The sequence below is a fragment of the Hyperolius riggenbachi genome, chromosome 7, assembly GCF_040937935.1.
Source record: "Hyperolius riggenbachi isolate aHypRig1 chromosome 7, aHypRig1.pri, whole genome shotgun sequence".
Lineage (NCBI taxonomy): Eukaryota > Metazoa > Chordata > Amphibia > Anura > Hyperoliidae > Hyperolius > Hyperolius riggenbachi.
In genome coordinates, this window is record NC_090652.1 from 140085285 (window position 1) to 140100394 (window position 15110).

The following is a 15110-nucleotide window of genomic DNA, read 5'->3' on the forward strand; positions in this document are numbered from 1 at the left end:
TTTCACATACTTTCAGTACTTTTTCAGTTGAAAAGTGCAGGAAAGTTCTTAAATAGAAGATGAAAAAGTATCTCCTAGGAGAAAACTCCTAGGCCCGTGGCCCATGTGCAATTCTCTTTTTCTCCTGAATTTGATATTTTACAACTTGTCATAAAATGCATTTTAAAGGAATCACCAGGCGACTAAATCGCAAATCTGATTTACTTACCTGGGGCTTTCTCCAGCCCCTTGCAGCTGTCTGTCCCACGGTGAGCACTCCGTTCGCAGCCGCCGGCCCGTGGTCCCAGTACAGTGCAGAGGACGACCTCGAGGTGCGCAGTACGCCGCGGACATTGTAGGTTGACTTACAGCAGTGCTTCATGCAGGCGCAGTAAGGACAACCTCGACCGGAGCGCTCACCGTGGGACAGACAGCTGCAAGGGGCAGGAGAAAGCCCCAGGTAAGTAAATCAGATTTGCAATTTAGTTGCCTGATGATAGCTTGAAGCCACCAGCAAGCAAAAAATACTCAAAATAAATTTGATAGTACTTTTTAACCAAGCTTTTGGGTACTTTTTCAATTGTAAAAATGCTAAAAATGTAGATGAGGTAAATGATCTCCTAGGAGATAACTCAGGTGAACAAAATTAATTGCATATAGGTCAATGGTTCTATTTTTTTTTATATCATTATATACTTGTGGCCTTGCAGATGAAATCCCAGCCAGAGCACTATCTGCATGGAGTTAGTATGTTCTCCCGCTGTCTGTGTGAGTTTTCCTCTGGACACCAGTTTCCTCCCACATTCCAAAAACACACAGATAAGGTAATTGGCATCCTCCTAAATTGGCCCTAGACTATGACCCAAAAGGGTGCAGAAAACTTTCAATATACAAGACAATAATATATTTAAATGGACAAGAGCTATCTCACTGCTTTCTTCATTCTCAGGTTTCCCCTTTTTTAGTCTGGGCCAAAATGTCTAAAGGAACTGGAGACATGAGGGTGATCTGAGATCTGGACATTTAGCTACAAACTTTGCAGGACAAATATGGACAGATCTCATTTGATTTTTTGGTGACACCAACAAATTTAGCATTACCATGAATGGATTCGCCCCGATCTTAGGTTAATTTCTGATGTTTGACTTTGAGGCTTTTGTTTTACCTTACAACAATCTCCCCCCCATCCTGTATCCCTTTTAGATAAGCATATTCTCTTGGAGGGCTTTGGGGATCTGCCACCCTATCTGCCAGAGTGGGAAAAGGATCTAGCCAAGACCATAAATTATGATTTGTCATGTATAATTATGAGGGGGGTGTTGCTCTCAATTAACATGGCTCATCCTGTGATCACTTTGTATTTGTGTATATATGTTTGAGCACTAAGATGTAATTTTTGTGTGTTTGCACTTTCTGAAGGGAACCCTCCGTGGCCCCAAAACAATTGCCATAACCAGTGCCATGTGCTGTCACATGCACTAAGGAAAAAAATGCTTTGCAAAACTACGTTGGTATGCTAGCCTTCCTTGGACTGCTTACAATGCTTTGGATGTGGCTTTGCATCCTGGCTATGCATCCAAAATATCTACGGAAAGGTATGCCTCTTCCAAACCTACTACTACTACATAAATGATGACTGGTTGCTTAAAATCTGTTCATTAGCCCACTCCACCAAAAAATGTAAAAATACTCGGGAAATTGTATGGGGTCCCCAGTTAGATTGGTTTGCACATTTCCTACTCTTGATGATAAATGTTGGAGGGGATGTTTTCAAAGGGGAATTCTCTCTCATATTGTTTGGACTTGCCCCATAATTAAAACTTTTGGGACCAAAATACTCCTCAGGAATAACAAATTCTACCCAACCACAATTTAGAATGGTCCCTGAGCAGTCCTCCGACATTACCCGACCCAGTTTACAGTATATTTACATATAATAAATCAATTGTACCCCAACTGCTCATTGCTGCTATGATCAAGTGAAAATGCCCAGTTCCAGCCACTCTCAAAGAAGTCAAATAACAATAGCCAATACCGTTCTTTCATCATCTCTGTACATGCCTTCAGGTGTGATGCTAAATCCCCCTCTTCCTGAATCATTTCAGGTACCTGAGCGCACAGCCATAGCAGGTGGTTCAGAAAAGCATTGGTGTTAATGTTTAGAAACGTGAAGCTTCTTGTGTTGGGTAAATTATTGGGTATTTTAGTTATAAGCTCGGTTATATAGAAACTTCTTAAAGCAGGCCTCAAGTATATATTATACGGTCAACAGGTCCTCTTCTAATAGCAAGTTATGCGTCTTTACCCCTGGAATCCCTTTCATAGCCCTGCGGCCGCCGGCTTCTGGCATGCAGGCCCAACCCCTGCTAAAAACTCACCATGGCGTTTTTAAGCAGGGGGGCAGGGCTATGTGGCAGAAGTCAGCAGCCCCAGGGCTACAGGGAAGGGGGGAATAAGGGCGTAAAGACACAGAAGAAAATTATAACTTGCTATAAGAATACAATTACACTGCTATACACTGGAGGTCTGCTTTAATGTTTTAAAAGGTAAAAACACTAACATGTAAGGACTTTATGCTATTGCAAAGCATGTGCAGCGTGGCACATGGCAATGTGGTGTCATACACAATGAAGTCTGATGTGACATTAATCGCCATGGAATGAAGGTGCACATTCTAGTACATTAAGATGCTACAGACTGAACTTTGTGACAAAGCACCACACTGTACTATTAGTGGGAATAAGTTCACTGAATAGAACTGAGAAGTTCTACCGTCAGCATTATTGGTGGCTGTCTGCAGTGTGGCCCATGTTGGTAAGCAGGGGGAGTAACAAGAGGGGAGCAGCACCTGCAATCGCAGGGGGGCCCAAAGCTGTGGGTGGCCACAACTACTAAACTTCTCTTCCTCGATACGTAAGATCAGGTGTTTGTGTGGCTACACTTGTTAAGGGTGTGAAGATCACGATGGCCACTAGTGATGCTCAAATACCCCTTTTTAAAATTCGAGTTTGGTCGAATTCGAATAGTAAATTATTCGAGGTCAGTCGAATATTCGAGTCGAATAATTTTTACTATTCGATTCGACCTCGGACTTCGAGCTCACTATTCGAGTCGGTATTCGAGCTCACTATTCGAGCTGACTATTCGAATTGGCCTTAAATAGCTTCCAACACTTGTTTTGAGGGTGAATGATGCAAGAAACATCTTTTTTTCCAAGTAACAACAGCAAGTGATTATGTGGGGATGTTCCTTTAAAAAAAAATGTGGAAAGAGAAGTTGTGTCCTTAATTTTGTTCAGTAGTGTTACTGTATATACTTGTTCTTCTTCTTCTTTATCTTTCTTCTTCTTCTTCTAGATCTTCTTCTTCTATATCTTCTTCTTCTTCTTCTATATTGTCTTCTTCTTCTTCTTCTTCTTCATCTTCTTCTTCTTCTTCATCATCATCTTCTTCTTCTTCTTCTTCATCATCTTCTTCTTCTTCTTCATCATCTTCTTCTTCTTCTTCTTCATCATCTTCTTCTTCTTCTTCATCATCTTCTTCTTCATCTTCTTCATCTTCTTCTTCTTCTTCATCTTCATCTTCTTCTTCTTCTTCATCTTCATCTTCTTCATCTTCTTCTTCTTCATCTTCTTCTTCTTCTTCATCTTCTTCTTCTTCTTCATCATCTTCTTCTTCTTCTTCTTCATCATCTTCTTCTTCTTCTTCATCATCTTCTTCTTCATCTTCTTCATCTTCTTCTTCTTCTTCATCTTCATCTTCTTCTTCTTCTTCATCTTCATCTTCTTCATCATCTTCTTCTTCTTCTTCTTCATCTTCTTCTTCTTCATCTTCTTCTTCTTCATCTTCTTCATCTTCTTCATCTTCTTCTTCTTTTTCATCTTCTTCTTCATCATCTTCTTCATCTTCTTCTTCATCTTCTTCTTCATCTTCATCTTCTCCTTCTCCTTCTTTTTCAATATCGTCTTCTTCTTCTTCACGTATTTCTCTTTTCAATTTTTTTTTTACAGAAATGCAGCTATTTTTGAGCGTAACAAATAGCTGGTGGGCGCACGCATGTTGGAAGCGCCATTGTATGTGCTCCCTGGCAGTGGAAACACAAAGACAGCAGGAGGTAAATTCAGCAGCAGGAGGAGGAGGATGAGTGTGTGGCAGCAGGCAGTCAATGAGGCAGGCAGCTCGCCGTGACATAATAGCCCTGGTACCTAGCGGTGATACCAGGGCTGTAAATAAACACAACAGGAGGTCCCAGACAGCGGTCGTGCAGCCCACATTGTGTCCAATACACAACTGGGACAACACAGTTTTCAACCCGGGCACCTCAGAAAAATTAAACCTTTTTTTTTTTTTTCAATGGTTTGTTTGGTTTTGGTTTTGCAACCAATATAGCTATTGTTTGACGTAATAGCTGGTGGCAGAGTGGCAGCAGAAGGTAATTCTGTGTACCCTGGCAGTGGGAAACACAGACAGACAGCAACAGCAGCAGGAGGAATGGAGGAGTAATGTGAGCAGCTATTGTTTGACGTAATAGCTGGTGGCAGAGTGGCAGCAGAAGGTAAATCATCTGTGTAGTGTACCCTGGCAGTGGGAAACACAGACAGACAGCAGCAGCAGCAGCAGGAGGAGGTGTGGAGGAGTAGTGTGAGTGTGGCAGCAGGTAGGCAGCGTGACATAATAGCCCTGGTACCTAGCGGTGATACCAGGGCTGTAAATAAACACAACAGGAGGTCCCAGACAGCGGTCGTGCAGCCCACATTGTGTCCAATACACAACTGGGACAACACAGTTTTCAACCCGGGCACCTCAGAAAAATTAAACCTTTTTTTTTTTTTAATGGTTTGTTTGGTTTTGGTTTTGCAACCAATATAGCTATTGTTTGACGTAATAGCTGGTGGCAGAGTGGCAGCAGAAGGTAAATCATCTGTGTAGTGTACCCTGGCAGTGGGAAACACAGACAGACAGCAGCAGCAGCAGCAGGAGGAGGTATGGAGGAGTAGTGTGAGTGTGGCAGCAGGTAGGCAGCGTGACATAATAGCCCTGGTACCTAGCGGTGATACCAGGGCTGTAAATAAACACAACAGGAGGTCCCAGACAGCGGTCGTGCAGCCCACATTGTGTCCAATACACAACTGGGACAACACAGTTTTCAACCCGGGCACCTCAGAAAAATTAATCCTTTTTTTTTTTTTAATGGTTTGTTTGGTTTTGGTTTTGCAACCAATATAGCTATTGTTTGACGTAATAGCTGGTGGCAGAGTGGCAGCAGAAGAAGGTAATTCTGTGTACCCTGGCAGTGGGAAACACAGACAGACAGCAGCAGCAGGAGGAGGAATGGAGGAGTAGGCGAGCAGCTATTGTTTGACGTAATAGCTGGTGGCAGAGTGGCAGCAGAAGGTAAATCATCTGTGTACCCTGGCAGTGGGAAACACAGACAGACAGCAGCAGCAGCAGCAGGAGGAGGTATGGAGGAGCAGTGTGAGTGTGGCAGCAGGTAGGCAGCGTGACATAATAGCCCTGGTACCTAGCGGTGATACCAGGGCTGTAAATAAACACAACAGGAGGTCCCAGACAGCGGTCGTGCAGCCCACATTGTGTCCAATACACAACTGGGACAACACAGTTTTCAACCCGGGCACCTCAGAAAAATTAAACCTTTTTTTTTTTTAATGGTTTTTTGGTTTTTGGTTTTACAACCAATATAGCTATTGTTTGACGTAATAGCTGGTGGCAGAGTGGCAGCAGAAGAAGGTAATTCTGTGTACCCTGGCAGTGGGAAACACAGACAGACAGCAGAAGGGCAGTACACAGCAGCCCACTGTAGGTGTAAAATGTGTGGCTGCAGGCGACGTAATAGTCAAAGTGAACCAGGCTGGCTTAGTGAGCAGGAGCCAGGAGGTGGTAAAGGGTGGTAAGGCACATTAACGATGGTTCCGGCAGCCAGTTCATGTCCCCCTCTCGCCGACAACAGGGGCCAGGAACTCGCCTTCCACCCACGCCTGGTTCATCTTGAGAAACGTCAGTCTGTCCACAGACTTGTGAGACAGACGTGAGCGTTTCTCGGTGACCACGCCACCAGCTGCACTGAAGCAGCGCTCGGACAGCACGCTGGAAGGGGGGCAGGACAGCACTTCCAGGGCGTACTGCGCCAGCTCGCTCCAGATCTCCATGCGCTTGACCCAATACTCCATGGGATCAACAGGGGCATCGCTGTCAAGCCCGCTGTACGACCCCATGTAGTCAGCCACCATGCGGGTCAGGCGCTGGCTGTGACCGGAGGAGGATGCTGCTGCATGCATCTCCTCTCTAGTCACTGCTGCCGGAGCCTCTACAGTCCTGTAGAGCTCGTGGCTGAGAGACAGCAGGTCTGTGGGGCGCTTGCTGCTGCTGGATGCAGGCACCTGCTGCTGCCTCTGTGCTGGCTGCTGGACAGTGGGGGTGGAAGGCTGGGGGAAGGCTTCCTCCAAGCGCTCAACAAGGGCCTGCTGCAAGCTCCTTATTTGTTGCGCTGGGTCTCCTCCTGCAGGCGGCAGGAACTGGCTCAACTTCCCCTTGAGGCGTGGGTCCAACATCATGCTGATCCAGATGTCCTCCCTCTGCTTCATCTGGATCACCCTGGGGTCCCTGCGCAGGCACGTCAGCATGTGCGCTGCCATTGGGAAGAGGCGGGCCACGTCTGCTGGCACATCGACGTCAGTGCTGTCCTCATCCTCCTCCTCTGCCGCCTCATCCTCTCTCCACCCCCGCACCAACTCAGCTGCGCTGTGCTGATCCCCCTCATCAGCAGCCAGGTCAGGGACCTCTACCAAGTCCTCCTCCTCCTCCCCCTCAGAGGTGGACTGCGCAGCTGGTTGCCGCTCCTGCTGGTCCAAGGCTGCCGCTCCCTGTTCCAGCAAAGCATCGAGGGCCCTGTTCAGCAGAGAAACCAGGGGCACCCACTCGCAGACCATAGCATGGTCCCTGCTCACCATGTTTGTGGCCTTCAGGAAGGGAGCCAGCACAAAGCACACCTGCTGCATGTGCCTCCAGTCATCATCGGGGACGATGGACGGGATGTTGCTGGTCTTGTCCCTTCTCTGAGCTGCGGAAACAGTGGCCAGGGCAAGGTACTGTTTGACAGCGTGCCTCTGTTCAACCAGACGCTCCAACATCGCCAGGGTGGAGTTCCAGCGAGTCGGAACGTCAAGGATCAGCCGATGGCGTGGCAGATCCAGCTCCTTTTGCACGTCTTCCAGGCTCGCACAGGCTGCAGCCGAGCGCCGGAAGTGACGCACAACATTCCTTGCCGTTTCCAGCAGTTCGCCCATCCCCTGGTAGGTGCGCAGGAACTTCTGCACCACCAGGTTCAGCACGTGGGCAAGACAGGGGATGTGGGTCAGGTTTCCCCTGTCTATTGCGGCAACCAGATTGGCCCCATTGTCGGCCACCACCTCTCCGACTCTGAGGCCTCTGGGGGTCAGCCAAATCCTCTCCTGCTCCTGGAGTTTGGCCAACACATGGGTTGCCGTCAGCTTGGTCTTCCCAAGGCTGACCAAGTGCAGCAGCGCTTGGCAGTGGCGGGCCTTCACGCTGCTGCTGAGGCGGGGGGTTTGGCCAGGTGTGCCGGAGGATGGCAGAGGATCGGAGGAACCTGCTGCAGTTCCCCTGACCCTGCGGGGTGGCACCACCCACTGTGTTGCTGCTGCTGCTGTGCCCGCTGCTGCTCTCCCATCCTCACCCCCTTCCACCAAGCTGACCCAGTGGACAGTGAAGGACAGGTAGCGGCCTGTCCCGAAGCGGCTGCTCCAGGAGTCCATGGTGACGTGGACCCTTTCACCAACCGCGTGCTCCAGCCCTCGCTCCACATTGGCCATCACAAAGCGGTGCAGTGCAGGAATGGCCTTGCGGGAGAAAAAGTGTCTGCTGGGGAGCTGCCAGTCTGGGGCTGCGCAAGCAAGCAGCGCACGAATGTCGCTCCCCTCCTGCACGAGCGTGTACGGCAGGAGTTGGGAGCACATGGCCCGTGCCAGCAAGCCGTTCAGCTGCCGCACGCGACGGCTGCTGGGAGGCAGAGCCCTAACCACCCCCTGGAAGGACTCGCTCAAAAGGCTCTGGCGTGGCCTTTTGCTGGCACGGGAATCAGCAGACACAGCGGAGGAGGCCACTGAGGACTGGCTGCCAGAACAGGCCTCAGTGTCGGCGGCAGGAGTTGCAGAGGGGGGAGGAGCAGTGCGTTTCCGCACTCCTGCTGGTGCTGCTGGAGGAGCAGGAGGGCGGGTGGCTGCTGTTGCTGCTGCTGCTGAAGGCTGTGCAGTGATGGGTGTGGTGCCACTGCCAGCACCAGATGCCTTCAGCCTCTAGGACTCCTGATGCTGGTGGAAATGTTTCGCAGCAAGGTGGTTGATGAGCGAGCTGGTGCAGAACTTTAAGGGGTCTGCACCTCTGCTCAACTTCCGCTGACAGTGGTTGCAAGTGGCGTACTTGCTGTACACTGTGGGCATGGTGAAAAAGCGCCAGATTGGAGACAGAAACATCCCCCTACGGCATGGAAGCGCTGCTGCCTGTCTCCCTGTGGTGGTTGGGGGTGGGGCTTGGGGGGCTTGGGTGCGGCTGGTGGTGGTACTGGCAGATGCTGCTGCTGCTGCTGCTGAGCCTGAGACACCAGCAGGCTGTGGGACCTGCCTACTGCTGCTGCCAATGCTTGCAATGATGCGCCTCCTTGCAAGGCCCACAAGAGCATCCTCCTCCTCCTCCTCAGAGCTGCTGAGGACGACATCCCCTGGAGGTGGTGGCACCCAGTCTCTGTCTGTCACCGGGTCATCAACATCCTCCCCCTCCTGAAACATGTCCTGCTGGGATGAGGACCCCCCAAACTCCTCTCCTGATGCATGGATGGGCTGCTTGACTGTCGCCACAGTCTTGCTGTCCAATCCCTCATCCCCCAAAGTGCCCATCAGCATCTCCTCCTCAAGATCGCCAACAACAGCAGACAATTTACTCATGATGCCTGGGGTCAAAAGACTGCTGAATGACAGGTCGGCGAGTGACGGTGAACTGGCCTCCTCCCCAGACCCTGCTGGGCGGCTGCTGCAGGGGTGGTGGTGGTGGTGGTGAGGGTGGAGGCCTCAGATGCAGAGCTGATGGCGGGCTGCTCATCCTCCGTCATGAGTTGCACCACAGTGTCTGCATGCTTTTCCTCAATGGGACGTTTCCGACCCGGCTGGAGGAAAATGGGAGCAGGTGCTACACGCTGCTGCTGCTGTGTCTCTGCAGCGTGAGTTGCAGATGCTCCTGCTGGGCGGCGCCCAAGGCGTCCACGGCCAGTGGCTATGGGAGGAATGTTAGCCACTGACGCTGCTGCTGCTGCTGCGGAACTGTGCATGGTGGCGCGCCCGCGGCCGCGGCTTGCCACAATGCTGCTCCCTCTCCTCCTGATTCCCTTGCTGCCCTTCCCCTTGCCCAAACCGCGCTGGCTGCCACTTCCAGACATCTTCAATGTTTTGGGCGTATAGACAAAAGTTTTTTAAAAGGGCGGGTGAAAAGTGGGGTACTTTAATGGAGTGGGTTGGTTGGTGAGGTGACTGAGTGAGTGTCCCCTAGTACAGTAAGTAAGTAGTAACAGTCAGGAAGTACAACTAGCGGTTACAATAATCAGTAGTAATCACAAGTAAATTTAGTGTGTGTACACTCAGACAGTGAGTGCACGCACGCAGGAGCTAGTAGCCTATGAACACAGTGACTGAGTGTCCTAGACTCCTAGTACAGTAAGAGTAAGAACAGTAAGTAGAACTAACTAATTACAATAATCAATCAGCGATCAGAAGGAAATGGAGTGTGGGTGTGTGTACACTCAGACAGTGAGTGCACGCACGCAGGAGCTAGAAGCCTATGAACACAGTGACTGAGTGTCCTAGACTCCTAGTACAGTAAGAGTAAGTAGTAACAGTAAGTAGAACTAACTAATTACAATAATCAATCAGCGATCAGAAGGAAATAGAGTGTGGGTGGTGTGTGTACACTCAGACAGTGAGTGACCGCACGCAGGAGCTAGTAGCCTATGGACAGTGACTGAGTGTCCTAGACTCCTAGTACAGTAAGAGTAAGTATTAACAGTAAGTAGAACTAACTAATTACGATAATCAATCAGCGATCAGAAGGAAATGGAGTGTGGGTGTGTGTACACTCAGACAGTGAGTGCACGCACGCAGGAGCTAGTAGCCTATGAACACAGTGACTGAGTGTCCTAGACTCCTAGTACAGTAAGAGTAAGTAGTAACAGTAAGTAGAACTAACTAATTACGATAATCAATCAGCGATCAGAAGGAAATAGAGTGTGTGTTGTGTGTGTACACTCAGACAGTGAGTGCAGTGCGCACACGCAGGAGCTAGTAGCCTATATGAACAGTGACAGTGAGTGTCCCTACGGGTACAGTAAGAGTAAGTAGTAACAGTAAGTACAACTAACTAACAATAATCTATCAGTAATCAGAAGGAAATAGAGTGTGTGTACACACAGACAGTGAGTGAGTGCACACACGCAGGAGCTAGCTAGTAGCCTATAAACAGTGACAGTCAGTGAGTGTCCTACTCCTAGTACAGTATAACTACAATACTATTAGTAAAGGACAGCAGAAATACTGGTATAGATGAGAGAAATAAACAGAGGACAGCTGCCCACAGAGGCAAGGCCCCCCTGAGGCCTAAACCTGTAAGCTTGCAGCAGCTGCCTGTCTCTAATGTAACACACAAGCTACTAACTAAAATACAATGTCTATCTAACTAACAACAATATAGGTGTATATGGCAGGTGTAGGTGAGCAAAAACGCTAGGTAAATGATCACAATAGAGCACTTGCTAAGCCAAAGCACAAAGGAGCAACTCTCTCTCTGTACAAGTCTCAGCCAAGCAGTGGCGGCTCCAGGAAATTTTTTTAGGGGGTGCTATGCAGGTGCTGGACCAATTTCCGGGGGAGCTGAAAATGGGTGTGGCTACAACCTGCGGCGCGCGAAGCGCGCCGCGGCGAAAAAATGGGCGTGGTCATGACCGGATGAGGGCGGGGCTAACTGTAATTTAAAGTGAACCCAGGGTGAGAGTGATATGGTGGCTGCCATATTTATTTCCTTTTAAACAATACTAGTTGCCTGGCAGCCCTGCTGATCTATTTGGCTGTAGTAGTGAACTGAATTACACCAGAAACAAGCCATGCAGCTAATCTTGTCAGTTCTGACAATATTGTCAGAAACCCCTGACCTGCTGCATGCTTGTTCAGGGTCTATGGTTGAAAGAATAAGAGGCAGAGGACCAGCACGGCAGCCAGGCAACTGGTATTGCTTAAAGGGAGATAAATATGGCAGCCTCAATATTATTCTCACCTCGGGTTCCCTTTAAAAGTGCAACGCAAAGACAGAGGGCCCAAGTTTTGGTGACCCTTTTCCCAGAAAATTCACATAATTGTGCAGGTTTTCTCAAGAAAATACACGTAATGTGAGCAGATTTTAACAAAAAACGTCCAATGACCCCAATATGCACAATCGTTATCAGATATGGCTCCAATATGCACAATCGGTAGCAGATATGGCTCCAATATGCACAATCGGTAGCAGATATGGCTCCAATATGCACAATCGGTAGCAGATATGACCCCAATATGCACAATCGGTAGCAGATATGACCCCAATATGCACAATCGGTAGCAGATATGACCCCAATATGCACAATCGGTAGCAGATATGACCCCAATATGCACAATCGGTAGCAGATATGACCCCAATATGCACAATCGGTAGCAGATATGACCCCAATATGCACAATCGGTAGCAGATATGACCCCAATATGCACAATCGGTAGCAGATATGACCCCAATATGCACAATCGGTAGCAGATATGACCCCAATATGCACAATCGGTAGCAGATATGACCCCAATATGCACAATCGGTAGCAGATATGACCCCAATATGCACAATCCGTAGCAGATATGACCCCAATATGCACAATCCGTAGCAGATATGACCCCAATATGCACAATCCGTAGCAGATATGACCCCAATATGCACAATCCGTAGCAGATATGACCCCAATATGCACAATCCGTAGCAGATATGACCCCAATATGCACAATCGGTAGCAGAAATGACCCCAATATGCACAATCGGTAGCAGAAATGACCCCAATATGCACAATCGGTAGCAGAAATGACCCCAATATGCACAATCCGTAGCAGAAATGACCCCAATATGCACAATCGGTAGCAGAAATGACCCCAATATGCACAATCGGTAGCAGAAATGACCCCAATATGCACAATCCGTAGCAGAAATGACCCCAATATGCACAATCCGTAGCAGAAATGACCCCAATATGCACAATCCGTAGCAGATATGACCCCAATATGCACAATCCGTAGCAGATATGACCCCAATATGCACAATCCGTAGCAGATATGACCCCAATATGCACAATCAGCATCACCTGAAAAAGAAAAGAAAAACCCATTTACTCACCTACAGCCAGATGACCTTCTTTCCCGACCTCCTGTCCCGAGTCCCGACCTCATTGTGGCGCGCAGCGCCCGCGCGCCCACGATCCTCTTCCTTCCCGACGTCACGACGAGACTTCCTGCCTGCATGCAGAGAGCAGGGCTACGGGAAAATGGCCGCCCGAAGCCATGCACTGCAGACTCGAAGTCTGCAGAACAGGGCTCCGGGCGGCCATCTTACCGTAGCCCTGCTCTGCTGCTTCGGGCTGCCGCTGTGCACTGACTTGGCGTCTTTTAGACGCCTGAAGTCAGTTCACTCCAGGGGGTGCTTTGGGGGTGCTTGGACAATTCTAGGGGGTGCTCGAGCACCCCCAAGCACCCCCCTGGCACCGCCCCTGCAGGCAAGCATGGAGAAACGGAACATGGCGGCCGCTATTTATAGGGTAGGGGCTGGCCAGGGTCCCCCTCTGTGATTGGCTGCCGTCAGAGGGCCTGGGAGCCCTCTGATTGGCTCTAAGGACATCAATCTGGGCTATGACGCTATTCGAGCTCGGTACCGAGCTCGAATAGCGCCGGGTTGCTCGAATAGCTCGAATAGTGAATGGGCTATTTGAGTGTACCATTCGAATAGCTCCAGCTATTCGGAGCTCGAATACCGAGCTCGAATAGCTGAAAAAGAGCTCGAATATTCGAGCTACTCGAATATTCGAGCTCTGCTGAGCACCACTGATGGCCACACTTGTTTAATGATCCTTGTGAGGTGGGCCCCAAGGTTGTGAAGGGCACCAAGGGAAGGGAGGCAAGGAAAGGGGTGTATACATTGGAGGCCCCCTCAAAATGTTGCTGGTAGTTAAGCCATTGTTGGTAAGCCATATTCACAGCACTAAAAATCTTACCTGAAGTCAAAGATTTCCATCGATTCCTCTTGTGTGTTTATGAACACTTTGAGATCTTGTCCTCGCCTCATCTGAATTCCTCCATCCAAACTACTCATCGCCTTCATACCAGTGACCCATTTTAAGCCAGTGTTCCCCACTGCCCCAGTAATGCCCATCTGGGCAGAGAGCTGGAATAGGGCACTGCCAAAATAAATGTAAAATTATACAAACATTGCTTAATTATTTTTATTTTTTTTTCAATTTCATTTTTTAAGCCCATTTTTTCTCATACTTTTTTGCTTTATTCTGATAGAATGCATTTTTTAATGGCAGACACACAAAACATTTTATAAATTACCGGTAATGACATTAAAAATGGCTTAACCATTTTGAGTCACAACCAGCTTTTATTTTCTGAAATCTTTAAAAATGTTGCTTTTTTTTTTTGCTTTTGCTTATTTGCAGCCATAGCTGCTCTGTATATAGAATGTTAGAGAATGCTCAGATCCCTTGCCTGTGTAATTAAACCAGCCCTTTTCCTGAATTCTACACAGAGCTTAAAGAGACATTGAAGTGAAAAAAATTAGGATATAATTAATTGGTTGTGTAGTATGGATAATTACTAGAACATTAGTAGCAAAGAAAATATTCTTATATTTTTATTTTCAGTTCTATGGTGTTTTTATAACATTGCATCATTCTCTAATTTTTGTTTAGACACTACTCAGCATTCTAAATGATTTTACAGAACAGCCAAGTAAACTTTTGACCTGTCCTCTGGAGAGAAAAAGAAAATACAGTGACTGACAGTTGAGATAACAAGCTGCAGAAGACAGAGCTCTCTGCAATTTTGTCCTGGAGCTCAATGGCTCTTTTGCATAGATAACAACGGGAGTTTCTAAACTCTTCCTGTACTGGAAACAATATTAGACTTATGCCTCTGCTCCTAATGTTTTATTTCTTAGCTGTACTACACATGCAAATCATTATACCATAATTTTTTTTTTCGCTTCAGTGTCTCTTTAAATAACACCTGAACTGAAAGTGATATGGAGGCTGCCATATTTATTTCCTTTTAAAAGGATGCCAGAGCTGAAAGGGGAAGGAGAAACAGGGGGAGCAGGCATGTATGGGGAGCTGTCCTGATGGCCACTGCTTCCCCAGTTCTCATAGGCTGAAGCCTATAACAGCCGATCACCCCTGAGCCTCTGGAGGGGACAACCGTGTTACACGGCTGTCCGCAGTAAAGTGCTGCTTTAGATCGCAGCGCTGTACGGGGTAATTAGATAGTGTATTCGCCGCCTAACGATCTCCTAGCGACTGGGAGGCTGAAGGCGCAGCAGAGCCAACCAAGTGGAGATGCGCACGCATCAGCGCGTGCGATCCCCTGCAAAAAAGGCCCGCAGGACCTTACCGCAATCGGCGTTAGGCGGTCCTGGTGCTGCCGCCGCGTCCACGCCCATCGGCGTCACATGGTTGGCAAGTAGTTAAACAATGCCAGCTGCCTGGCAGTTCTGCTGATCCTCTGTCTGTAATACTTTTAGCAATATATCCTGAACAAGCATGCAGATCAGATATTTCTGACTGAAATCTGACTGAATTATTCACATGCTTGTTTCAGTGTGTGACCCAGATACTATTGATACCAAAATTGTAATGTAAAAATTAGCAACACTATACTCAGCGTTCTACGGCAGCGCTGTTCTGGTGACAGCCGTGTGACAGCCGGCTGTCCCCCTGGATGGCAAGGAAGCAATCAGCTGTCATAGGCTGAAGCCTATAACAGTCAATTGCCCTGA

The 15110-nt window shown here is 48.3% G+C and overlaps 1 protein-coding gene across 5 annotated transcripts in view; it reads right to left on the reverse strand.

Moving 5' to 3' along the window:
* The window catches only part of LOC137524618 (uncharacterized), a 571079-nt gene that overhangs the window by 343437 nt on the left and 212532 nt on the right, over positions 1 to 15110 (reverse strand). For all 5 annotated transcript variants that reach the window (XR_011022737.1, XR_011022738.1, XM_068244694.1 and 2 more), the window contains exon 19: positions 13330 to 13512. Coding sequence is in view for 3 of the 5 variants with exons in the window: in XM_068244694.1 (XP_068100795.1) it covers positions 13330 to 13512 (183 nt within the window). In the remaining 2 variants the exon portion in view is untranslated. The remainder of the gene's footprint in view (positions 1 to 13329; positions 13513 to 15110) is intronic.